This window comes from Ictidomys tridecemlineatus, chromosome 4 (assembly GCF_052094955.1).
Source record: "Ictidomys tridecemlineatus isolate mIctTri1 chromosome 4, mIctTri1.hap1, whole genome shotgun sequence".
Classification (NCBI taxonomy): Eukaryota; Metazoa; Chordata; class Mammalia; order Rodentia; family Sciuridae; genus Ictidomys; species Ictidomys tridecemlineatus.
The window spans coordinates 200,500,936-200,520,962 of record NC_135480.1 but is presented as its reverse complement, the minus strand read 5'-3'; the positions used below and the strand labels follow the sequence as shown (position 1 = coordinate 200,520,962).

At 53.8% G+C, this 20,027-nt stretch overlaps 1 protein-coding gene across 1 annotated transcript in view; it reads right to left on the bottom strand.

Moving 5' to 3' along the window:
* Positions 1-10,264: 10,264 nt before the first annotated feature.
* The window catches only part of Olfml2a (olfactomedin like 2A), a 31,615-nt gene continuing 21,852 nt past the window's right edge, over positions 10,265-20,027 (bottom strand). The window contains exons 5-8 of the mRNA XM_021723531.3: positions 19,028-19,277; positions 17,802-18,038; positions 15,935-16,120; positions 10,265-14,631 (exon numbers count right to left, since the gene is read on the bottom strand). Coding sequence (XP_021579206.1) covers positions 14,027-14,631; positions 15,935-16,120; positions 17,802-18,038; positions 19,028-19,277 — 1,278 coding nt within the window. The 3' untranslated portion in view covers positions 10,265-14,026. The remainder of the gene's footprint in view (positions 14,632-15,934; positions 16,121-17,801; positions 18,039-19,027; positions 19,278-20,027) is intronic.

Here is a 20,027-nt window from a genome sequence, read left to right as displayed (position 1 = left end):
CTCCTGCCTCAGCCTCCCAAATCTCTGGGATTGCAGGCATGTGCCACCATGCCCAGCTCAATTTATGCTTTTAGTCTAAACTTTTTGATGGTTAGTTCTGGACTCTTACTCTACTTTTTGTGGTGCTAGGATCGAGCCCAAGCCTCACACCAGCCAGGCAAGCACTCTGCCACCAAGCTATATCCCAGTTTTCTTTTTTTCTTATGTTTCATCCCCTACTCTGACATATCCTCAGAAAAAAAAATCATTTTTTTACAAAGTGAATGTCATTTAATGTTCTTGTGATCATAAAAGTTATACATTTATAACTTAATAAACACTAGACAGTAATAAAGGTAGAAAGAAAATAGTAAAAATCACTTCATATCCTGATCAGTAAAGATGTGAACACTATGGGGTACGTATTTAGACCTGTCTGGGGACAAGGGTGACATTTCCCATGTATCTGTGGGATCTGTTCGGATTTCCAAAACTCAGTTTCCCTAGCTCTGACAGGCCTCTCGGTGGGGGTGATAATTAGTCTCATGTGTCAACTTAGCCAGACTATCATACCCTCTTATTTGATCAAACTCTAATCCAGTGTTGCTGTAAAGGCATTTTGTACACGTGGTTAAATTGGCATTTACAGCTGACTCTAAGATTACCCAGGGTGTGTGGGTGAGTGGGTTTCCTCCAGTTGAAGGACTTAGGAGCAAAAACCAGATCAGAGAAGACATTCTGCTCCCCGCCCCCGCCTTCCCTATAAACTTCAGACTTGTCAGCCCCCCAAAATAATAACTCTCCATCTCTCTATCCATCTTGTACCTCTCTCTCTCTCTCTCTCTCTCTCTCTCTCTCTCTCTCTCTCTCTCTCTCTCTCCATCATCTGTCTAATATTTCCTATCCAGGACCAAGGGGTGACAGGGCAGGTTTCATCACTGCTGCTGGAGGGAGATCCAAGGTCACCCGGGAGCCAGAAGCCAGGCCTAGTCTCCCAAGCCAGTGCTCTTGCCATAGATAAGGCACTGAACAAGGTCACCTGATGCCAGGCCACCTGCCTTGGAGCCTCCATGGGAGGCCGAGCAGGCATTGAGTGTCTCCTGATCTAGGGTAGGAGTCACAGGGCCACCTCACGGGGTCGTTTTTCCACTCTCCATGCAAGTAGAGCTTAGCTTTGTTTAGGGTACACAGTAAGTGCAGACTATTGGAGCTATTAATAAAAGTCTGTGTAATGCATTTCACCAGAGCACAAAGTCGGGCTGTGAGCCAGATCCCCACAGGGCTCCTGTGGCTGGAGGCCACAGTCCTGGTGCTGGGAAGGGAGCCAGGCTCCTGGGAGCACTGCAGACCTGGAGTCTGGGCCTAATGAGGGACATCAGCTGACCTTGACACCAGCTGAGCAGAGAAAGGGCCCAGGGTGAGTCTCAGCAAAAGTTAGCAGGGTGTGGGGTGGGGGACCACAGAAGGGCCCTAGTGGCATCCTCGCCCACAGGGGCCCCTCTACAGGGCCATTGGCACCAGGACCATGTCCATCCCTCACCTGAGAAATCTGCTGCCCCACTCAGGACCCCAGGGAAGCAGCTCCAGTCTGCTGGGCCTCCGAGGGAGCTGAGAGAGCCCAAGAGGGGAAGCAGAGATGCCCGGAGAGCCCTGGTTACAGTGATCACCCTCTGCCACCTGCCCATGCCTCAGGTGCAGGCAGGTGGCTCTGTGACTAGCTCCTCCCAGCCTGGCCAGGCTTCCAGAGTCTCACGACAGTCCCGTCATTCCATGTGTTCTTTGAGTCATCCACTGCATCCTGGGTCCCATCTGAAGATGGAGAAAGTGTGCTCAGAGGGGAGGGACGCGCCTGAGCTCATGGCCAGATGGGACCCTGCCCTGTCCCACCCGCCAGCTCAGATTCCAGGATGCCCCACCCGCCCCGCCCCACCCAGGGCCTTGGCAGGCTGCCCCTGCTAGTCGCCAGCCCACCACAGACCCTCCCAGGCTCTTCCTCTGCTGAGCTCCAGGGTTGGCATCAGAAGAGCACCGCTGGGTTCAATTCCCCAGTGCAAACAAGAAGAGGGCAACCTGTGCTCATCACATGCCACTTACAAAGGCCCTACCAGCTCCTTGGGGCTCCTGGTGGCCCTGGCTCTTCAAATTGTCCCATGGCGTGACTTTGCTTCTCTTCACAAATTTAATCCTTTAAACTTCTCAGCCAGTTTTCCCTGAGCATGAGCTCCCAGGGGGCTTTGGGACAATAAGAACGATTGTTAATGATTTGTCAGACGCTCACTAATCGCCAAGCACTGTGCTAAGTGCTTTCCACACATCACCTCGCTGATTCCTCAGGGCTCTGAGGTGGGCCTGGTGTCAGATGAAGACACTGAGGCCAGGGCTTTGAGCAGGGGACTCTGCGCACTGGCACAGTAATCGTAACGCAGCCCACGTGCACACTGCTGCTCCAAGCCCACGTGCACACTGGGTCACTTAATGCTCACACGTGGCTGCAAGTCTGCCCCATTCTTGTCCTTATTCCAGAGGTGGGAAGTTAAATTTCAGAGGGCAAGAGATGCCCAAGGGCCCTGGAGCTGGGCCTGGGAAATAGTTGGGTCTGGGGTGTAAATTAGAGTCTGATTTCACAGCCCCACTCAGGTCTGCTGGACTCCAAGAGGCAGAGGTGGAATTTGAACACAGGACCCACTGCAGCCAGGCCCAGCTCTCCCCCAGCTTCTCTCATGGGGCGAGGAAGAGCCAAGCCCAGGCCCCAGACCGTGGGATGGCTCCGGCACATTAGAGCAGAAACCGCAGCTGGGAAGCTGGCCAGCTTCCAGGGGTCTCGGCCCCGCTCTGAGTCCGAGGAAGTGGCTTTGGCCAGGACCCCTGAGGGGGTGGGGGGCTCCCCAGGGACGGCACTGGGCCAGGCCTGAGGCTGAGTGCCGTGCAGGGAGTGGTTTCCCCTCCACCAGCTGCCAGGTTCTGACACCTCCAATAATTTTTGCAGATGAGCCTTGCAACCACTTTCAACAAAAATTTCTCAAACATAAAATTCACAAGTACATGTTCAGATATTATCTCTTTTTATGAAATCTCCATGCTTTCTGGAAGCGACTGTTAAATGTGCATCTTCCAAGTCAGCTTTGAAAGGAAACATGGAATGAAGGCTGCTGTGAAGGTGGGCTTAAGAACCTGGGCCCCAGGGTTGAAAGGCCTATTTGACCAGCTGTGTGTCCCCAGACAAGTGACTCCACCTCTCTGAGCCTCAGTGTCCTCGTGTGCAAAGTGGAAGGAGGACATGCCTGGGAGGCAGGTTGTCCCTGGGTAGGGCACTCTTGGTACCATCAGGACTGAGGAAGAAGCCAAAAGACCCATGAGTCCAAGTCAATTGTGGCTTTGCAACAGGCCAGCTGCGAGGTGCTGAGCCATATTCTGGTGACCAACCCATTTTCCTCGAGGGATGGTCCTCTCTCTGGGCCTCAGCCTAAACTGGGCCTTGCTTCCTTCCATTTCCTGGTGCTGAGGCAATGCCCAGCTGGCAGTGCCCCACCCAGGCTGCCCTGGGGCCGTGTGTCAGCATCTGTCACTGTGCATGCAGCTGGCGGGCCTGCAGCAGGACACCACTGTGCCAGGACCTGGGGGCCAGAGTCCTCCGATCCCAAGAGGCAGGATATGGAAGAGGTGGAGGCCGGAGTAGGGTTCAGCCTCTACCTCCAGGCCCACGTCGTGGGGGGTGTCCTCTCTGTGTGTTTCATATCATGATGACGCCAAGAGCATGAGGTAGAATTCCCCCTTTTCTGCCCTCATCCTACTGCGGTGATGACATCTTCTTCCACCTTTCCTGTTGGCGGGAATCCAGAGGTTGTCCTCTGTCCCTTTGTTCCGACGGCTCAAGAACTCCCAGGTCTTTTGACTCCACCGTTAACCTCTCTGGAGTCCTCCACCTGCCGGGTCCTCACAGTCCCTCTCAGGCCCCCTGCCCTGAGCTCTGACCTAGGCATTGACTCTCCCTCAGCCTCCAGCCTGCCCTCCTCCTGCAGGCACCTGGTCCATCCATGACTTGATCCTGCTGAAAACTTGCTTCGGCCCCATCCGGACCCCCAGCCTCAGCTGGGGATCCTCCACTCAGCAGCGAGTGGCCAGCGTGCGAATGGGCCACAGGACAAACATCTCATGGCCTAGGAGTGACTGCCCTGGCAAAGCTTGTAGATCCCAAGACTTTATTAAAAGACCCAGATGTTTCAATCCTCCAAATTCCTGCTTTGGAAGAAAAAAAAAAAAAGTAAAACATAAACACCAGTATTGTTTTCTCGTGAAGATTCACCTTTTTTACTTTGCTTTTAATCCTGAGCCCAGCACAGCCTTTTGCTTCTTTGTAACAAACTTGAGCTTACCCTGGAAGGAGGAGGAGGGGACCTCAAACTCTAAGAGGGCGCTCCTGCTGGAGGTCAGGGAGGGAGGAAGAAAGAAAGGGAAAGAAGACATTCCTAGCACCCCATGGGTTCTTCCACATCTCAAATAATCCCAAATGGATGTTTTCCTTCATTGAAAAAAAAAAAGGCTTTGTTTTTGTAAAAATGTCACAACCCCTTATAAGTGATGCTCGTCACATCATTGAAAAAGTTTAAACCAGCAAAGAGGACAGAGAGGAAAAGATGACTCCACACGGCACCGCCCAGCTGCTTGTGTGAGTGTGTTCATGGGCATGGTGTGTGCTCCCCTTGAAAAATCTCACCACCCAAGAAGGCGATGTCCTCTGCCACACCTGGCCTCCGCCTCTGCAGCTCCAACCCCCAAACCATTCTCTGGTGATTCCCACACCTGGACAAGACCTGTTTACTGGGGCTGGGGATGTAGCCCATGGTAGAGCCCTCCCTATAGGCGACATAGAGCCTAGGTAGAGAGAACCCTGGTCTCCATCCCCTGCACAGGAAGAGGAGGAGGAGGAAGAGGGAGAGGAAGGCGCAGGAGAAGGGTGTTTGTGATGTTTAGTTGCAACTGCAGCCAGAGCTGCCGGGGTGCTCCTTCTTGAGGAAGCTAGAGGGAACTTTCTGAAGAGGTGACAGTTGGTCTGAAGGAAGAAGATGCATAAACTGGAGAGGTAGAGAAACTGCATGCCCCGCAGAGGGCAGGAAATTCTGATGTGGCCACCATGACAGACTGCCAGTTCCCCTTCCTCCACACGGAGACTTGATTTTTATTCTAGCGTCTCCCCTCCCCAAATTCACTAATTTACTAGTTTCCCCTGGAGAATCTAAGCTCATCATGGTAGCCTCATCACCTTGCCAGTGGTTTTGGTGAGAGGATGGGTGAGCGAATGTGACTTGGTCTGATAAGAAGAGGAAAGGAACCAGAAAGGTCTGCAGAGAGACTTCTGGGAAGCACCAGCCAATTGCTTTTCTGCATCCAGATACCAATGGTGAGGATGTGATATCCAGATTGTCACAACCATCTTGAACCCCCGAGGATGAGGCCAACAGGTTACGGTGACCGAACAAAAAGAGAGCAAAAATCTGGGCTCTTACTGGTGTCAAAGAGCCTTTGAAAAAGGCTACTCACGAGGCTGAGGCAGGAGGATCACAAGTTTGAGGCCAGCTTCAGCAATATAGAGAGGTCCCATCTCAAAATAAAAAATAAAAGGGCTGGGGATGAAGCTTAGTGATAAAGTGCCGCTGAGTTCAATCCCCAGTAGAGAGAGAGAGAGAGAGAGAGAGAGAGATTATGAATGGGGACAGAGCTCCAACCCCCATACCATTCTCTGGTGATTTCTTTGGCAATATCCAGCAAAATCTTACTGTGTGCTTTTCTTTTGTTGGCACTACCTGAGTCCTCATTTTGTCCCCACCCTTGGCAGAGTCAGAGCTCATAGTAGATGTTTGTGAAATGGAAATTTGGACAGATCTGATTGTCTGTAGGAGAACAGCAAGAGTTGGGGGTGAGGGGCTTGGGGAGGAGGCCCTACTGGCCTCCTGCTGGGCCTCCTGCATGGACAAGAACCATGTGGACACAGCGGTACCTGGAAGCTTTCAGGCCCTCAGGAGAGTGGCCAGGGTAAGTTCCCCTCTGCGGCGGCGCAGGATGAACTGGCAGGTGCAGCTGGGGTGAGCAGGATGGCAGCATCACCAGGCTGCACTCCGGGGCTCACCGGGAGTTTCCCTGCAGGTTGTTCAACTTGCTGGTGGCACTGAGTGAGGTCCCTGGGCTGCAGCAACGTCTTGATCTGATTTTGGGAGTGTGGGCCCAGGGTTTGGGTCTGACTTCATAAGCTGCCCCTGGAGCTCAGGTAAGGTGCATGGTGCCTCGTCTTCCTGAGTGTCCCCCATGTTCCCATTCTCCAAGTTTTTTCACGACCACAATCTCACTACCATCTCACAACGTTCCTGGAAGATGGAGGTTGTCATTCCCATCTGACAGGGTGTGGGTGGCAGAATCAGGATTTAAACTGAGATTGATAAAATTCCTGGCTTAAATAAAAAACCTGGGAACTTGACTTTTGAATCACTCTGTCTAATCCACTCTGGCGCTGAGCCAGAAGGAAGGAAGGCTCTGGCCCCGGGGTGGGGGTCAGGGAAGACTGGGCTCGGGGGAGGCTCTGCACAGATGGTGAGGGGTGGAGGCCTTTTGCTAGGGAAGAGAATAAGGTTTCTGTCCTTGCACAGTTGGAATGAGAGCCCTGGAGCCAAGCAGCTAGGGCCAGGGCCGGGCCAGCCAACCTTTGGCACGTGAAATGCCACCCCGTGCTCATGGCAGATAATTCTGGGTGATAATTCACCCTGCCAGCAGGCACCAGTTCTGAAAGCCCCCTCTGTTCTGCCTCACTGGGTCCCTGCAGGAATGTCAGAGGTCGCAGGCTGGCCGTGGACGTAGGCAGAGATCAGGCTGGTTGGAAGGGAGGGGCAGCGTCTGGGTACTGCCTGGGGCCAGAGGGAGCCTTTGTGTTCTGCGCCTCAGGAGCCCCCCAGCCATGCAGACACCCTGCTGCAGAGAGATAGCTGACCCCCACCCCTGCCAGGGCTTGCTTTCTCTGCTTCTCCAAGGGCAGCCTGGATGCGGCCTGTCATCTGACTCGACTCCCCTTTTTCAGATTTTTATGACAAGGGCCTCCAGGTCCACCCCACCATGCCATCTCCAGGGCAGCGCAGTGCATTCTTCAGGGTAGCAGGTTGAGGTCTCCATCTCGGGGTCTCCACCCAGGATGCCTGGCATACTCTCCTGGCGGGATCTAAACACCCACCACACCCCAGTCCTTGTTCCCCACAACTCTGGAGTACTGCTCTGGGTGGTACCTGGGCATCAGCATCTTTTAAAACTCTCCAGGGATTCTGACGCGAGGTGACAGGAGGGGGGGTCAAGAGCCACTGATGAGAAGCCTTGAGAAAGTGGTGCCACAGCTCAGCCACCACCAGCTTGTGACCTTGAACATGGGACATAGCAGTATGTTCCTTAGTTTTCTCCTTTGTGAAACGTGGGCAGCAACAGTTCTCACTGGTTACTGGGAGGGTTCCAGGAGATAGCACTGTAGATTCCGCAGCGTGCTGGGCCAGAGCCCAGCTCTGCTCCCATGGTGCAGTTCCCACGGATGGTCCCTATTATTTCTCTCTGTCCCACCCTGGCCAAGGGCAGACTGTAGGGCCTTGAAGTCCCAGGGAGAAAATCTCAAGGGCAAAGAGATCCCTTTCAAGGACCACACCATCAGTGGTGACCAGAGGCGGCTCCTTTTGCTCTGACATGTAAACTGGTTGGGGTGGTGGTTCATTGGTCCCCAGGGAGGGATTCCTGTGATTCCAGGGGTCTCTGCTCTTACAGCACCAAGAACTCCCTGGGCTGATAGCTGCTTCCCGCCTCCCAGAGAGCTTTCAAGGGCCATGAGGAGACATTTCAGCCTGGCACTCCTGCGCCTCCCACGTGGAAGGGAGCAGTCATGGTGGACAGTCCACGGTGTGTGACTTGAAGACCTGCAGGGCAGTGGCAGAGCCTCCCTCTGAGCAGGGAGTGGACTGGTCATGGCTGTAGCAGCAGCCTCTGCTCCCTGGGCACTCCCATGCCAGCTTCATGACATTGCCCTGGCCTCCTGCTGCTCTTCTGCTCTCCTGGACCAAGCTGACAAGTCAGGGATAGGCCTGGGCAGCCCGGGCCCACCCAGCTCTGTGGCCCTGGCTATATAACCAGAGTGACCTCAAACTCTGAATCAGGATTCAAAGCCACAGGCTGCCTCGCCCAGCCCCACGATGGTCGTATTGTCACAGACAAGGGAAATGCCACAGCTTTCCTTGCTGGGCATGTCACCATTGCAGTCCAGGGTGGGGTCTTAGGCAGGCGTTTCCCCCGGAGGTGGGTTTTCATATTTCTCTCTGCTCTCCTGTCTTAGCTGTCTGAAGCTGTAGAGATTTCCAGGTGGAACCTGACTTCTGGGCGGCTTCAACAAATAAATGAAAGAAGCGTGGCTCAGCCAGTGGCCACAACCTCAGTGCCAAGTGTGGCTTGCTTAGGACACCCAAAGAACCTGCCCATGCTGAGGCAGGTCACTCTGATTGCAGACGTTCACTGGGACTCCTAGGCACTGGCCTAGCGAGGGACAAGCTCTGTTCTGACAGAACCCAAGCAAGTTGGCTCATGGGACGGGGCTAACTTCAGACTCATCCTAAGTGACAATCTCCCTGAGGAGTAGGAACCTGAAAGTCACAAAGGAGGCAGCTATGTGTAGGTGCATGTACCAGAAAGCCCTGCTAGCTGGAAACTTGGACCAGAGACGGTGGGGCAGTGGACAGAGGGAAGTGGACAGCACTGGGGGGCAGTGATAGGCCTGAGGGGAAGGCCAGATCCACTTACCCTAAGCCCAACCATGTTTGGCTTGCATGGGACCAGGGTCAACCCTGGGTGGGGGAAAAGCAGGGTGAGAGGGGCATGGTTCCAGAAGCCCCTGCTCTGAAGCCGTGGTGCTCTTCCTGGCAGGTCTGTCCTGTGGAGAGCCGGACTCCTGTTATTGCTAAGGTCCGCAGCGGCAGGGCCCTCTCCCGGGTGTTGGGGGCTGGGGAGAGAAGCCCTGGCCCAGTGTGTCCATGTGTCTGTGTCTCTGCAGGAGGATGTGCTGGTGTAAGTCTGTGTGGCTCATCAGTGGTTCGAGACAGCTCTGGGTGGTACCTCAGCCACCACGCCAAGGGCCACTGAGTCATAGGGGAGAGGGCCCTTCCCTCCGGGCTCCACCCTCCAGTTACTCGAGGACGATTTATGCTCTCCTGCTGCTGCTTGCTGTTCACTTTACCCTCCACATTTGCAGATCTTTTTTTTTTCCCCAGTGGTGGCCCTTGTCCACATTAAGCAAGCCCTTGACTGCTGAGCCACATGCCCAGCCCCATAATAATCTTCTTCTTTCTTTCTTTCTTTTTTTTTTTTTTTTGGTACTGGGGATTGACTCCAGGGGTACTTAACCACTGAGCCACATCCCCAGCCCTTTTTTATATTTTATTTAGAGATAGGGTCTCTTTGAGTTGCTTAGCACCTTGCTAAGTTGCCGAGGCTGGCTTTTGAACTCATGATCCTCCTGCCTCAGCCTCCTGAGCTGCTGGGTTTACCATAATCTTCCTTTTCTTTTCTTTTCTTTCTTTTTTTTTTTTTTTTTTTAACAAAGGGAGGTGACTGGTCCTGGAGGTTAGCAGGCATAGTGCAGACCAGAAGGTAACAGTGCCATTTGATCCCTGATTGTGATCATTGTGTGTTCATGGTCACTGATACTGACTTTCTTTTTATAATTGTAATGTAAACTTCCTCCCTTAAAAAAATTGTTGTGTTTCGTTTGGCTGACCACTTATGAAGCTTCCTTTGGAAATGAAATTATTTTAGTAAGCAGAATGGAATCATCTGAAGAGAAACAGTGTCATCCCGCAGATGGGAAAAAGAGATGAGGAAAGTTGTGGGGAGGGTACCCAAGAGACAGAAGTTTGGGAAACGTAGGCTTAAGAGCTTTCCAAGGCTCCTCTCAAATTTCCCGGGAAGTACTTCCTTTTGTTCTTAGCTCTTTCTCAGCTCCACATCCTGACCCAGAAGCTTGTGGAAACAGCAGTTCTCTCTCTGCAGCCCTCACATGAAGCTGGGGACAGTGACTGGGACAGTGGACAGCGTCTGCCCACCTTTAATGATGGCACACCTTACTTCTCCCCGAGAGGGTCTAGTTTTTAGCCAGTTGAATTCTGTGTAGCTCATCATTCTTGTTAGATCCTAGGACCCATGGAGCAGCAAGGCCACTTTGTCCAGCAAATGAAAAACTTTAAGAAAGTTACTAAATGTGTTATGATAAAGATACAGACCATAGCATTTATTGTTTATTGATTGATTGATTTGGTGCTGGGGCTGGAACGCAGGGCCTCGAACAGGCCAGGCAAGCTCTTTGCCCCTGAGCCATGCCCCAGCCCTGGACCACAGTATTCAGTTAAGACTTTTAAATTAAGCTTTCAGTGATGGATTTTATTTATACATAGGCCACCTTGATGCAAAAAAAAAGTATTGTGGCAACTTACAAAAATATATAAAATACAATAGAATAAAAATAAAAAGATCAAGGCAAAGGAGCAAGCGGAAAGCTAGAATGGAGTGAGTCCAGCAGGAGACTCAGTACAGTTGTTCAAAATGATCTCAAATTTGACATTGAGCTTCCAGTAGCCACAACCAAGAAGAGAACATACTAGTTATAAGATTCCTAACAACGGTTAATTGGGAGTTTTGGTTTAAAAATAGACCTGGTTCAAATCTTGCCTCTCTACCTGTTAGGAACCCTGAGCTGATGGCCTAACCTCTCTGAACCCGAGGCTCATCACTTGTAAAGGGGGACACGATGCCACCCTGGGGGACCCTGGGCGGATGAGTAACAATACATGTCAAGGTGCCTTCCAGCTCTCGGAGGGGACTGTGGGGTCTTCTGCTGCCCTCTGTCCTCACTAAGCTGCATGTCCTCAGCTGTATGAGGAGTTAATGTCCCTCCCCATGAGTAAAGAATTTGCCCAAGTTTGTAGCATGGAAGAGGTGAGGCTGGGTTCCAGACCTGGGCTTCTACTATTTCCCATCTCTGACAGCCGCACAGCGCTGTGTCCTTCTGAAATCTCAGCTGTCTCCAATGGAGCAAAAGGGGCTCTGGAACACACGGGCTTTCAGGCACTCTCCTATCGGTCCGGAAAACTGCCTGACTTCCCCTTCTTTGCTGCCCCAAGGCAGAGGCATCTTCCCTCCTCCCCAGAGTCCGAAGATTAAATTCAAGACCTGGGGACTCGGGGGGCCTGGGGGTGTGGCCTAGTGATAGAGAATTTACCTAGCAAGTGCCAGGCCCTCGTTCCACCCCCAGCACGAGGGGAAAAAATAATGATAAGGCCTGGAAATCTCTAGGGAGGAATCCAAGGCAGCAGCCAAAACTCCTTCACGCATCACGTTGTTCGGAAACATGAGACCGCTTCCTTTGGCTTCACAGCCAAGGTCAGTAAGAAACGGTGGCCCTCCCTGGTCCAGGCCCTTCCTTGTTTGAAGTACTTGTTGCCAAATGTAATAAAGCCCAAGATGGATTTAAAAAAATAGCTGACAGGGTCAGGTTTCCTTTAGAGCCTACAAGTTGGCAGATACGGGCTGGTACCAGCTCCCCACGACACACATCCTTCCCCACCTTCAATCACAGACAGGAAAAAATCCATGTAGAATCTATCTTAAAATTGCCTTTCCTCTGCCAACTTAAATTCCACTTTGCTCCAGACACGACTCGCTTGGCAGGCAAGGTTCTGTACAAGCTGGCCCCCATCCCCTTCTTGTGGCTCCCCTCCTGGCCACACTGGATAAGAGCAATGACCACCGCTTCTGGAGCTGCCATTAAAGTGGCCACAGGTGGCAAAGAACACGTTCTGAAACCCCAGGTCTGCCACAGGCTAAGCTACTGTGTGACTTCAATGTCCTTGCTTAATAACATGGTCACATTCAGAGTATTTATCTTCCTCCGTGCCAGGAGGACAGGACCTGTGGGTGGCACTGTTTTATCACCTGACTCTGAACACTGAACCTCCCCTCAGCTGCCCATGTGACAAGTGACTTAACCTCTCTGGACTCCTTCGTGACCATCTGTAAAGGAAAAGAGCTGTCCTTAGCACATAAAGCACATACAAGGGCCTTGAAAACAGAAAGGGCCTGGTGCATATTTGGGGACCGTGACCAGCATCATGTCCCTTGGAGAACAAGGCTGCTTGTCCTTTAAGTTTTCAAAACCAGCCCTCTCGAATGCTCCCTTGTCTCAGGCCAATGAAGAAATGGGGCCTGTACTCACATGGCTGGGCTATGACATCACAAACACAGCCTTGTAAAACCCACACCCAGGGCCGAGGGAAAGGCCAGGCCCCGCAGCCCCCTGAAGAGGCTAAGTTGGGTGGGGGAGGCTGGATGTGTCCTCCTCGATGAGTCAGACCTGGCCTGGCTGGGTGTCATTGTCCCTCTTGATTCCAGGGGTGAATTTTAGCTTAAGCCAAGCAATATCACCTGACAATGGTGGGAGAAAGGTTCTCCGAACAAAATGCACTTCCTTGCCCTCTTGGCCGGGCGGCTGAACTCCCTAACAGGGCAACTGGGTGTTCAAATCTACAGAAATGCAGGGAGCTGGCAGGCGGGCTCAGGGAAGGGAGCAGGTCCAGGGACAGTAGGGATTGGCAGTGGGTACCTTCAAAGGTGCTAGGTGTCTTGGGTGCCGCCGATTGCCTTTCCAGGCAGAGCTGCTCTGAGCCAGGAGAAAAAGGGTATAGACAAAGCCCTTCTGGAAGGAGTCTGGCTGTGTGTGCCTCGAAGCCATCTTCTAAGCCTTTGGGGGCCTATTTTCTTTTTGACAAAAAAAAAAAAGGAGTTCCTTTAAGTGGCAAGGGAGGAGCCCAAGGCAGCTTCCTCTAGAGCTTCTTTTCAGCTCTAAAGTTCCCGTCTGGAGGAATGAGCATCAGGTTTAAAGGTCTTGTCATTTCAAGGTCTGGGCTGCCCGGGTCTGAGACTCTGGGATGCCATCAGAAGCACCAGACCAAGTGGCCCACCTGGGAATCCTCAGCCCCAAATCCTGGGCTCGAGGCAGCCCTGGACCAATATTTTGAAGGCAGGAAAAGCTGCCCCAGCAGTGATCAGGCCAAGACTGACCAGGAAAAGGGACCCGCGCCATCCTGGACCAGCCCACCTGGGGCTGAGGGCCTTCTCATGGCAGACCTGGGGGTATCCCTGAGTGTGTGTAGGTTGTGGCTTTGAAGGCCCAGAGAGAAAGGACCCGAGTCCCCACAGGAAGGGCCAGGAAGGGGACCCAAGGCCTAAGCCAGTGCTTTGGGTGGACAGGGCTCGGCCAGCTGCCTGGGGCCTTCCCAGCTGCTGCAGAAACACAAGCTGCTGCTGAAGAACGAGGGCGAATAGGAGTGAGGGCAGGAGGGAGGGGCCTCCGGACAGCGGCCAGGATTTTCTCTTGGGGCGTGGTTTCTGCTCAGTGGCTAGGTGACGGTGGAGGTTCGGAATGTGGCTGGACAGAGGGTGGGGTGAGGTAGGGGGGCTGGCCAAAGGCAAGAAGCAGAGACATTGGCCCAGGGACCCAAAGCCCAAGGCCACCAATAGCTCAACCAGAACAAGGGCCCGGGATGGAACACCAGTGCATTGGCCCCAAAGGGAGGCTGGGAGGATAGGGGAGATAAGGGGAGAGGGCTGGAGGTGGGGGAGAGCTTGGTGAAATCACCTCTTCTGCAAAATAGGCTACAACAGGAACACAGCCTGCCTGATCCCAACTGGGCTGCTATCTCTCTGGGCCTCATTCTCCTCATCTGTAAAATGGGCTTGATGACCTCACCCTCCAAGGGAGGCGTTGGGAGGATGGAAAGGCTGAGTGCAGGTCAAGCTCCTGGCACGTGCTGTGCACAAAGAAGAGAGTGTCACTGGCTGGGTGCTGAGGAGGTGCTCTCCTGGCTGCTACCACAGGCCCAGCCCCCAGCCCCGGATGCCCCAAGAAATACTTGCTGACCGTGGGTTGCAGGAATTGCTGGGGGGAGTCCCCGTGCCCACTGTGGCCTCTCCTGTGAACACAGGTCCCCGCTCAGACCACAAAGTGGAGGGTGTAGGTGAGTTGGTGGCCATTGTCCCAGGCGTAGAGCACCCGCTCCTTGGGGTTGTAGTCGATCTGGGTGGTGTAGGCGTGCTCGTTGAGGAAGGGCAGCTGCGGCCGAGCGTCGGTGCCTGTGTGGGTGTCGAAAGCATAGGCCACCTGGCCTTCGTGCTGGTTGTAGGTGTCCACAGCATATAGGACCCCGCACACCAGGAAGCAGTTCCCGTAGGAATTCCGACGCAGCCGCGTCTTCCACGTGGTCTCCCGGTGCACAGAGAGATCGCTGGGATCCAGGCGGCTCAGCACGATCACCTCATCCTGAGCCTCGTCGAGGTCGTCCACGGCGGGGTAGATCACCCACAGGCCGCTCTCGTCCACGGCAAAGTCGATGTCCGAGTGGCCGCGCCACTTCCAGGGTGTGGTGTCCTCGTACACCACGTCGGGCAGCAGCGCCCAGGAGGCCACGAAGCGCTGGCGCAGGTCGTACTTGATGATGTTCTTGGTGAAGGCGCGGTTGTAGTAGAAGGCGCCCTGGTACACCACGTGGCCAGTGCCGATCCAGTTGTAGGGCAGCTTGTACATGTTACTCCAGCGGCCTGCACAGTGGAGGGCCACGGTCACACCAGAGCCTCCTGGACCACCCCCAGCCCACGGTGACCCCGAGAGATCAGCAAGGGCTCGGAAGTGGGGGCAAAGCACTTAGTACCCAGAGTGTACCATGTGCCTGAGCCTGAACCCAGGATCCTATGCCATCACCACGGGGCCATGAGGAGGTGCTGACGCCGTCCCTGTGCCTACGAGGACACAGGCTCAGAGGGTCCCTAGCCGTGGAATGGCTCACCCTGCAGAGTGAAGCCAGTCCAGGGCCTCTGCACATGCAGATCTTTTTGTCTGTTCCCCCTCCTTCCCCCTCCGTCTGGTGGGGAATGCTTGCTTATCTTTCAGGACGCTCAACCAACGTGACCTTCTCCAGGAAGCCTTCCCTCACCTCCCCAGGCTGCGCTGAAGCACCTTGCCTCTGGCCTCCTGTGACCCTTCACCTTCACTCTTATCGCTGGTTTTCTCCACCAGCCTGTGAGCTGCTCCAGGCAGAGACCAGGTCAATTTTGAGCTGGCAGAAGAAAGACCTAGGTATTCTGGTCTGTTCTCTGACTCCATGGCTCTCGGGGTGCTCGGGGGCCTCCCCTAGGCCTCGCCAACCCCAAGCCACACGCTTCCTGTCATTGCCAGTGTTGTTTGCCTGGCTCCCTCCTATTCTTCCTCCAGGACTCTGCTCAGCCCATTGCTGCCCCTGGGAGTCTTCCCTGACCTCCAGCCTGGCTTCCCACAGCGCCAGAAGCTCTCTAAGGCTATCCTGAAATTGTCTCTTCAAGCCTTTGCCTCCCTTTGCAGACTGTGACCTCTGGAGGGCAGGCCATGTCTAAGTGGTCCCTTTCCCCCATCAGGTCCCAGATCTGGTAATTGAAATTCTGCCCTTCCCTGTGCTAACAGCCCTTCAGATCCCAGGCCCCGGGCCTATTTACCTGAGAAATAACTCTCACCCCAGAGACTTAGGAGATGCCATGAGCTGGCACGTGTGGGTAATCAGCCCACGGCAGGCACTCGACCGGAGGACAGTCATTGTCCCCCTCAGTGGTAAGTCATATTCCTGTGGCAGGGCTGCATCTGACTTGTTTGCCCCTGCAGAGTAGCTCCTGGCACAGTGCCAGCACGCCAGGTGCCATGGGGTCTGCTGGGCCCCCAGGGCAGCGCCCCCAGACTCCTTTCCTTGGGGGAGCTGGTGATGGGGAGCTAGACCTGGCTGGACCACAGGAAATCACAAGGTAAAGGAGGGCCAAGTTTCCAGGGGCTGTCCCCAGGCTGCCACACCTTGCCCCCTCCCACATCCTGGTCCCTGACCTTGCTTGAAGTTCTCCAGGTTGCGGAACTCCACCAGGCTGTTTCCATAGTAGTAGTTGGTGACATAGATCCTGTCATCCCGAGCCGCAGGGTCCTTCATCCAGGCCCCTTCGTGGCGCCCATAGCTGTGGTGCCTCACGGGGGGGTCCACAGCCCGTAGGGTGCCCTCGCAGCTGGCCTCCCTGCCTATGGGAAACAAAAGGTACAGGATCTGGTACGGAGGCCCACAGGCTCCAAGCCAGAGCAATGACCCAGGGATCGAGATCTGGGTCTAACTTAAGTCCTTCCTGATGTTTTGTTTGTGATCTTTTCTTTCCCCATGATCTACCAATGCCTGGTCATTGGAACCTGGTCATGGAACATTGCTGGGCACGGTGGCACACGCCTGTAATCCCAGCATCTTAGGAGGCTGAGACAGGGGGATTGTGAGTTCAAAGCCAGCCTCAGCAACTTAGTGAGGCCCTAAGCAACTCAGTGAGACCCTGTCTCTAAATAAAAAATAAAAAGGGCTGGGGATGTGGCTCAGTGGTTAAGTGCCCCTGGGTTCAAACCCTGGTACCCAAAAAACAAACAAACAAACAAACAAATAAAACATGGAACATTCAGAAAAGGAGAATGGAGAAAGTAAATAGGACTCAAAATTCCTTACATCTATTATAGGTGGAATCTAGAAAAGTCGACTTCGCAGAAGCAGAGAGTGGAATGGTGATGACCAGCGGGCAGGGGATGGGGAAGTGGTGCTCAAAAGATTCAGTTTAGTAGATGAAGGAATGAGTTTGGTACACTGGGTATTTGGAAATTGCTCAGAGAGTAGATTATAAGTGTTCTAAACACAAAAACTGGTATGTGAGATCCGACACATGATGACTAGTCTGATCTACCATTCTGTATGTGTACCTGTACCCAGACATCATGTTGTACACCATACCTATATACAGTTTTTATTTGTCCATTAAAATTTTTACAAATTAAGAATCCTTAAAGAAAATAAAGTCCTAAAAAGAAATTTCATTATCCAGATAATTATTAACCATGCCATATTTCCTTCCTTTTCTTTTTTCCTTTGCGTGTAAGCCTTGCGGACGTACCTCACGACCTGATTCTCCTGAGCACACAGTTTGCATTCTGTTTTCTCTTTCCACCGAGCAATCTCTCACCTCATCAAGTAGCCTGTTAGTGGTGTGGTTTCTGGGTCTTGTCAGGCCACCAGACAGCTGTGCCCTTTACTTTGTGTGACCTCCCCACAGTGTCAGTGCTCTAGAAGTAGCACCGTGAGGCAGCTGTCGTCCACGATGCTGGAGCATCTTCAAGAGAGAGGCCTGCCAGCGCAAGCACCAGACCAAGCAGGGACGAGATCCAGGGTTCCCTGACGATTTCTACTCTGCGACATAAGTCAAAAGTATGTGCGGACATAAAAACAGCCAGAGAGGGCTGGAGGTACGACTCAGTGGCAGAGCACTGGCTGGGCGCTTGAGGTCCTGGGTTCAGTTCCCAGCAGGGCAGAAACAACAGACAGACAGCATCGCCAAACCGAGAAATGAAAATAGATGCTGGATTATCCCCCCCCCCAGTACTGGGGATTGAACCCAGGGCACTGTACCCCTGAGCTACACCCCCAGCCCTGTCTACGTAGGTATTCGTTTATTTTTGAAGACGGGGCTCATGAAGTTGCCCTGACTGGTCTGGAACTTGGGATGCTCCTGCCTCAGCTCCAAGTCCCTGGTATCACAGGAGTACGATGTCTCACCAGCTCTAATAACTCTTTAAAAATGTAAAAACCTTTCTCAGTTTGAAGGCCCAACAAACAGGCCGGGAGCTGGATTTGGCCACGGGCTGTAGTCCGCTGATCCCCACGAGGTTTACTCACCTTGGCGAGAGGCTTCTGGGCGTGAAGGTGGCTCCGTGGGCAGGGGTCTGGTGGTGGGGGCTGGGCTGGTGGTGGTGGCAGGGTATGAGGTGGAGGTGTCGGGGCCCAGGTTGACTCCCTCTGAGGCCCTTGGTCCAGCCTTGTCCCGCTCCAGCTCTGCAGAGTTGCCCTCGGGGGGTCTGCCCTCCACCTTGGCTGGCAGCTGCTCCAACCAGGAAGTGCCCTTGAGGGCATTGTCTGCAGAGAGAAGACTCCCGCTCACCCCAGGCCCCCCAGGCAGCTGCAGAGCCACGGGCCAGGGAAGGAGCGGCCTCCTAAAGGTCCCCCCACACGGGGAAGTGAAAGTTTCTGAAGTGGGAGGCGGGAGGTCTTCCTGGCCAGCGGGCAGGCCCCAGGCCCAGCTCCACGGCCCCCACTGTGGGACAGTTTTCATGGGTAAGTCTTCCTGCCTTGGAGGCCTCAGTTTCCACCTGTGTGAAAAGAGCACCGCGAGGCCCACCAGCATAGGCTACTGTGCTGGTTAGAGGAAAAATATATGTAAAATGTTTATACAGGTCCTGGCAAATGTGTGCTTCCAAACACGAGGTTCCTCCCTTTTCTCAGTGTCGAGCACTTTGTACCAATTCTTTCATGTCCTAGACTCAATTCCAGGGCACAGTCCCTCTAGTCAGGGGCAGCTGCAGGGGACCTGGCCTCGGCAGCCTCCCAGGGCCCATTTCCCACGGGCCTTGCTGGTAGAGTCAGATGCCTGCAGCTGTTCCTGGGCAGTGGCCCAGCCAGGGTCAGGGGTCCTGTGCTGTGGCCAGGCCGACATGGCAGGGATCATGGACAGCAGCTGGCACCAGGGTTTGGGGGAAGAAAGCCCTGAGCTCTGAGAGGCCAAAAAACAAGGGGGTGTTGAAGGAAACAGGAACCTGACTGTCCCACCTCCCTCCCTGCTTGGACATGGGCCCCACAGAGGGTTTCACTGGACAAAGTGGTCAGCAGGACCCAGAAAGGGGGAGTAGGATTAGGACACCCCTCAGGGGCCTATCATTTTATTCCCAACAACCCCCTGAGAGGGTATTAGGCCCCGTGTGGATGAACAAAGGGGAGCCACAGGTAAGCAAGGGATGGAGCTGGAATCTGGGGCCATCTGGGTGCAGAGAAGAACAGGAGGATCCCTGAAGGAGGCCGTCTCTCAGCAAGGACCCACTCCCCAAAGTTCCTCCTCCCTTCCAACTCACCAGCTATGGCCTCAGTCCCCTCCTGCCTGCCTGCCTTGTAGTAGGTGAAACCCCGGATCACGGCCTGTTGCTGGGCCAGAGCTCGGGGCTTGGCTGTGGGCTGGGGGAGTCTGCCCTTGCTGCTCTCCTTCCTCAGCTTCTCCACCTTCAGCAGCTTCTCCTTAGGCACTTTTGGGAGGCCCCTGTCTGCAAAGCTCTTCTGCATGCCGCCATATTTGTTGGTATCCTTGCCTTTCCCTCCAGCCGTGTCCTGGGCGAGAAGGGAAGTCTCAGGCTTGGGAAACAGTAGAGAGAATGTTGTGGGGGTCAGGAGAGCACAGCATGTGGGGGCTGGGGATGGTCATGTTGTTTCAAACCCTTCATCCCAGGTGTTCATAAGGCATTGCGTTCCTTCCCTCCTACAATGGACACCCATGACTGGTTTGCCTCCGTTTCTCCTTGAAGCTCCTCTAGTTCCCTTGCAGACTTGAGATCCAACCTGAGAGGTTAGATTCCTGTCCCATTCTTCCCAATTTCTGTCCTCTCTTCGCCTGGGGGTAGATAAGACTGGCTCCTCAGAGGCAGCCTCACCTGCCTGCTTCCCAGGTTGGCCTCTCTTACTGGTCTTAGTGTGTGGGCAGGCGAGAGGTTCTTGGGTCCCTGTGCAGGGTGACCAACTACTCCTAATGTGTCCAGAACTCCCAGTTTTATCAATGAAGGCCCTGCATCCTGTGAAACCCTTCAGTCCCAGGCAAACTGGTGCAGTTGTTTCCACTACCCCAGGACGTGCCACTTCTAATGTCTGTGATTTTGTTATTTTCACTTCCTATTCAAATGCCTCTGATGCCGGCTTGGCACAAGAACACAGGACCTGTGACATCACCCATTGTTAGGCAGAAGCTCCGGCAGATATGGCGAGCACAGCATCGGGTTGCCTCTGTGCGGTTGCCAAAACAGCACTCATTTGCACCTGCGGAGCTGGCACTGGAAAGAGCAGGAAGCCAGCACTGGGCCAAGGCAC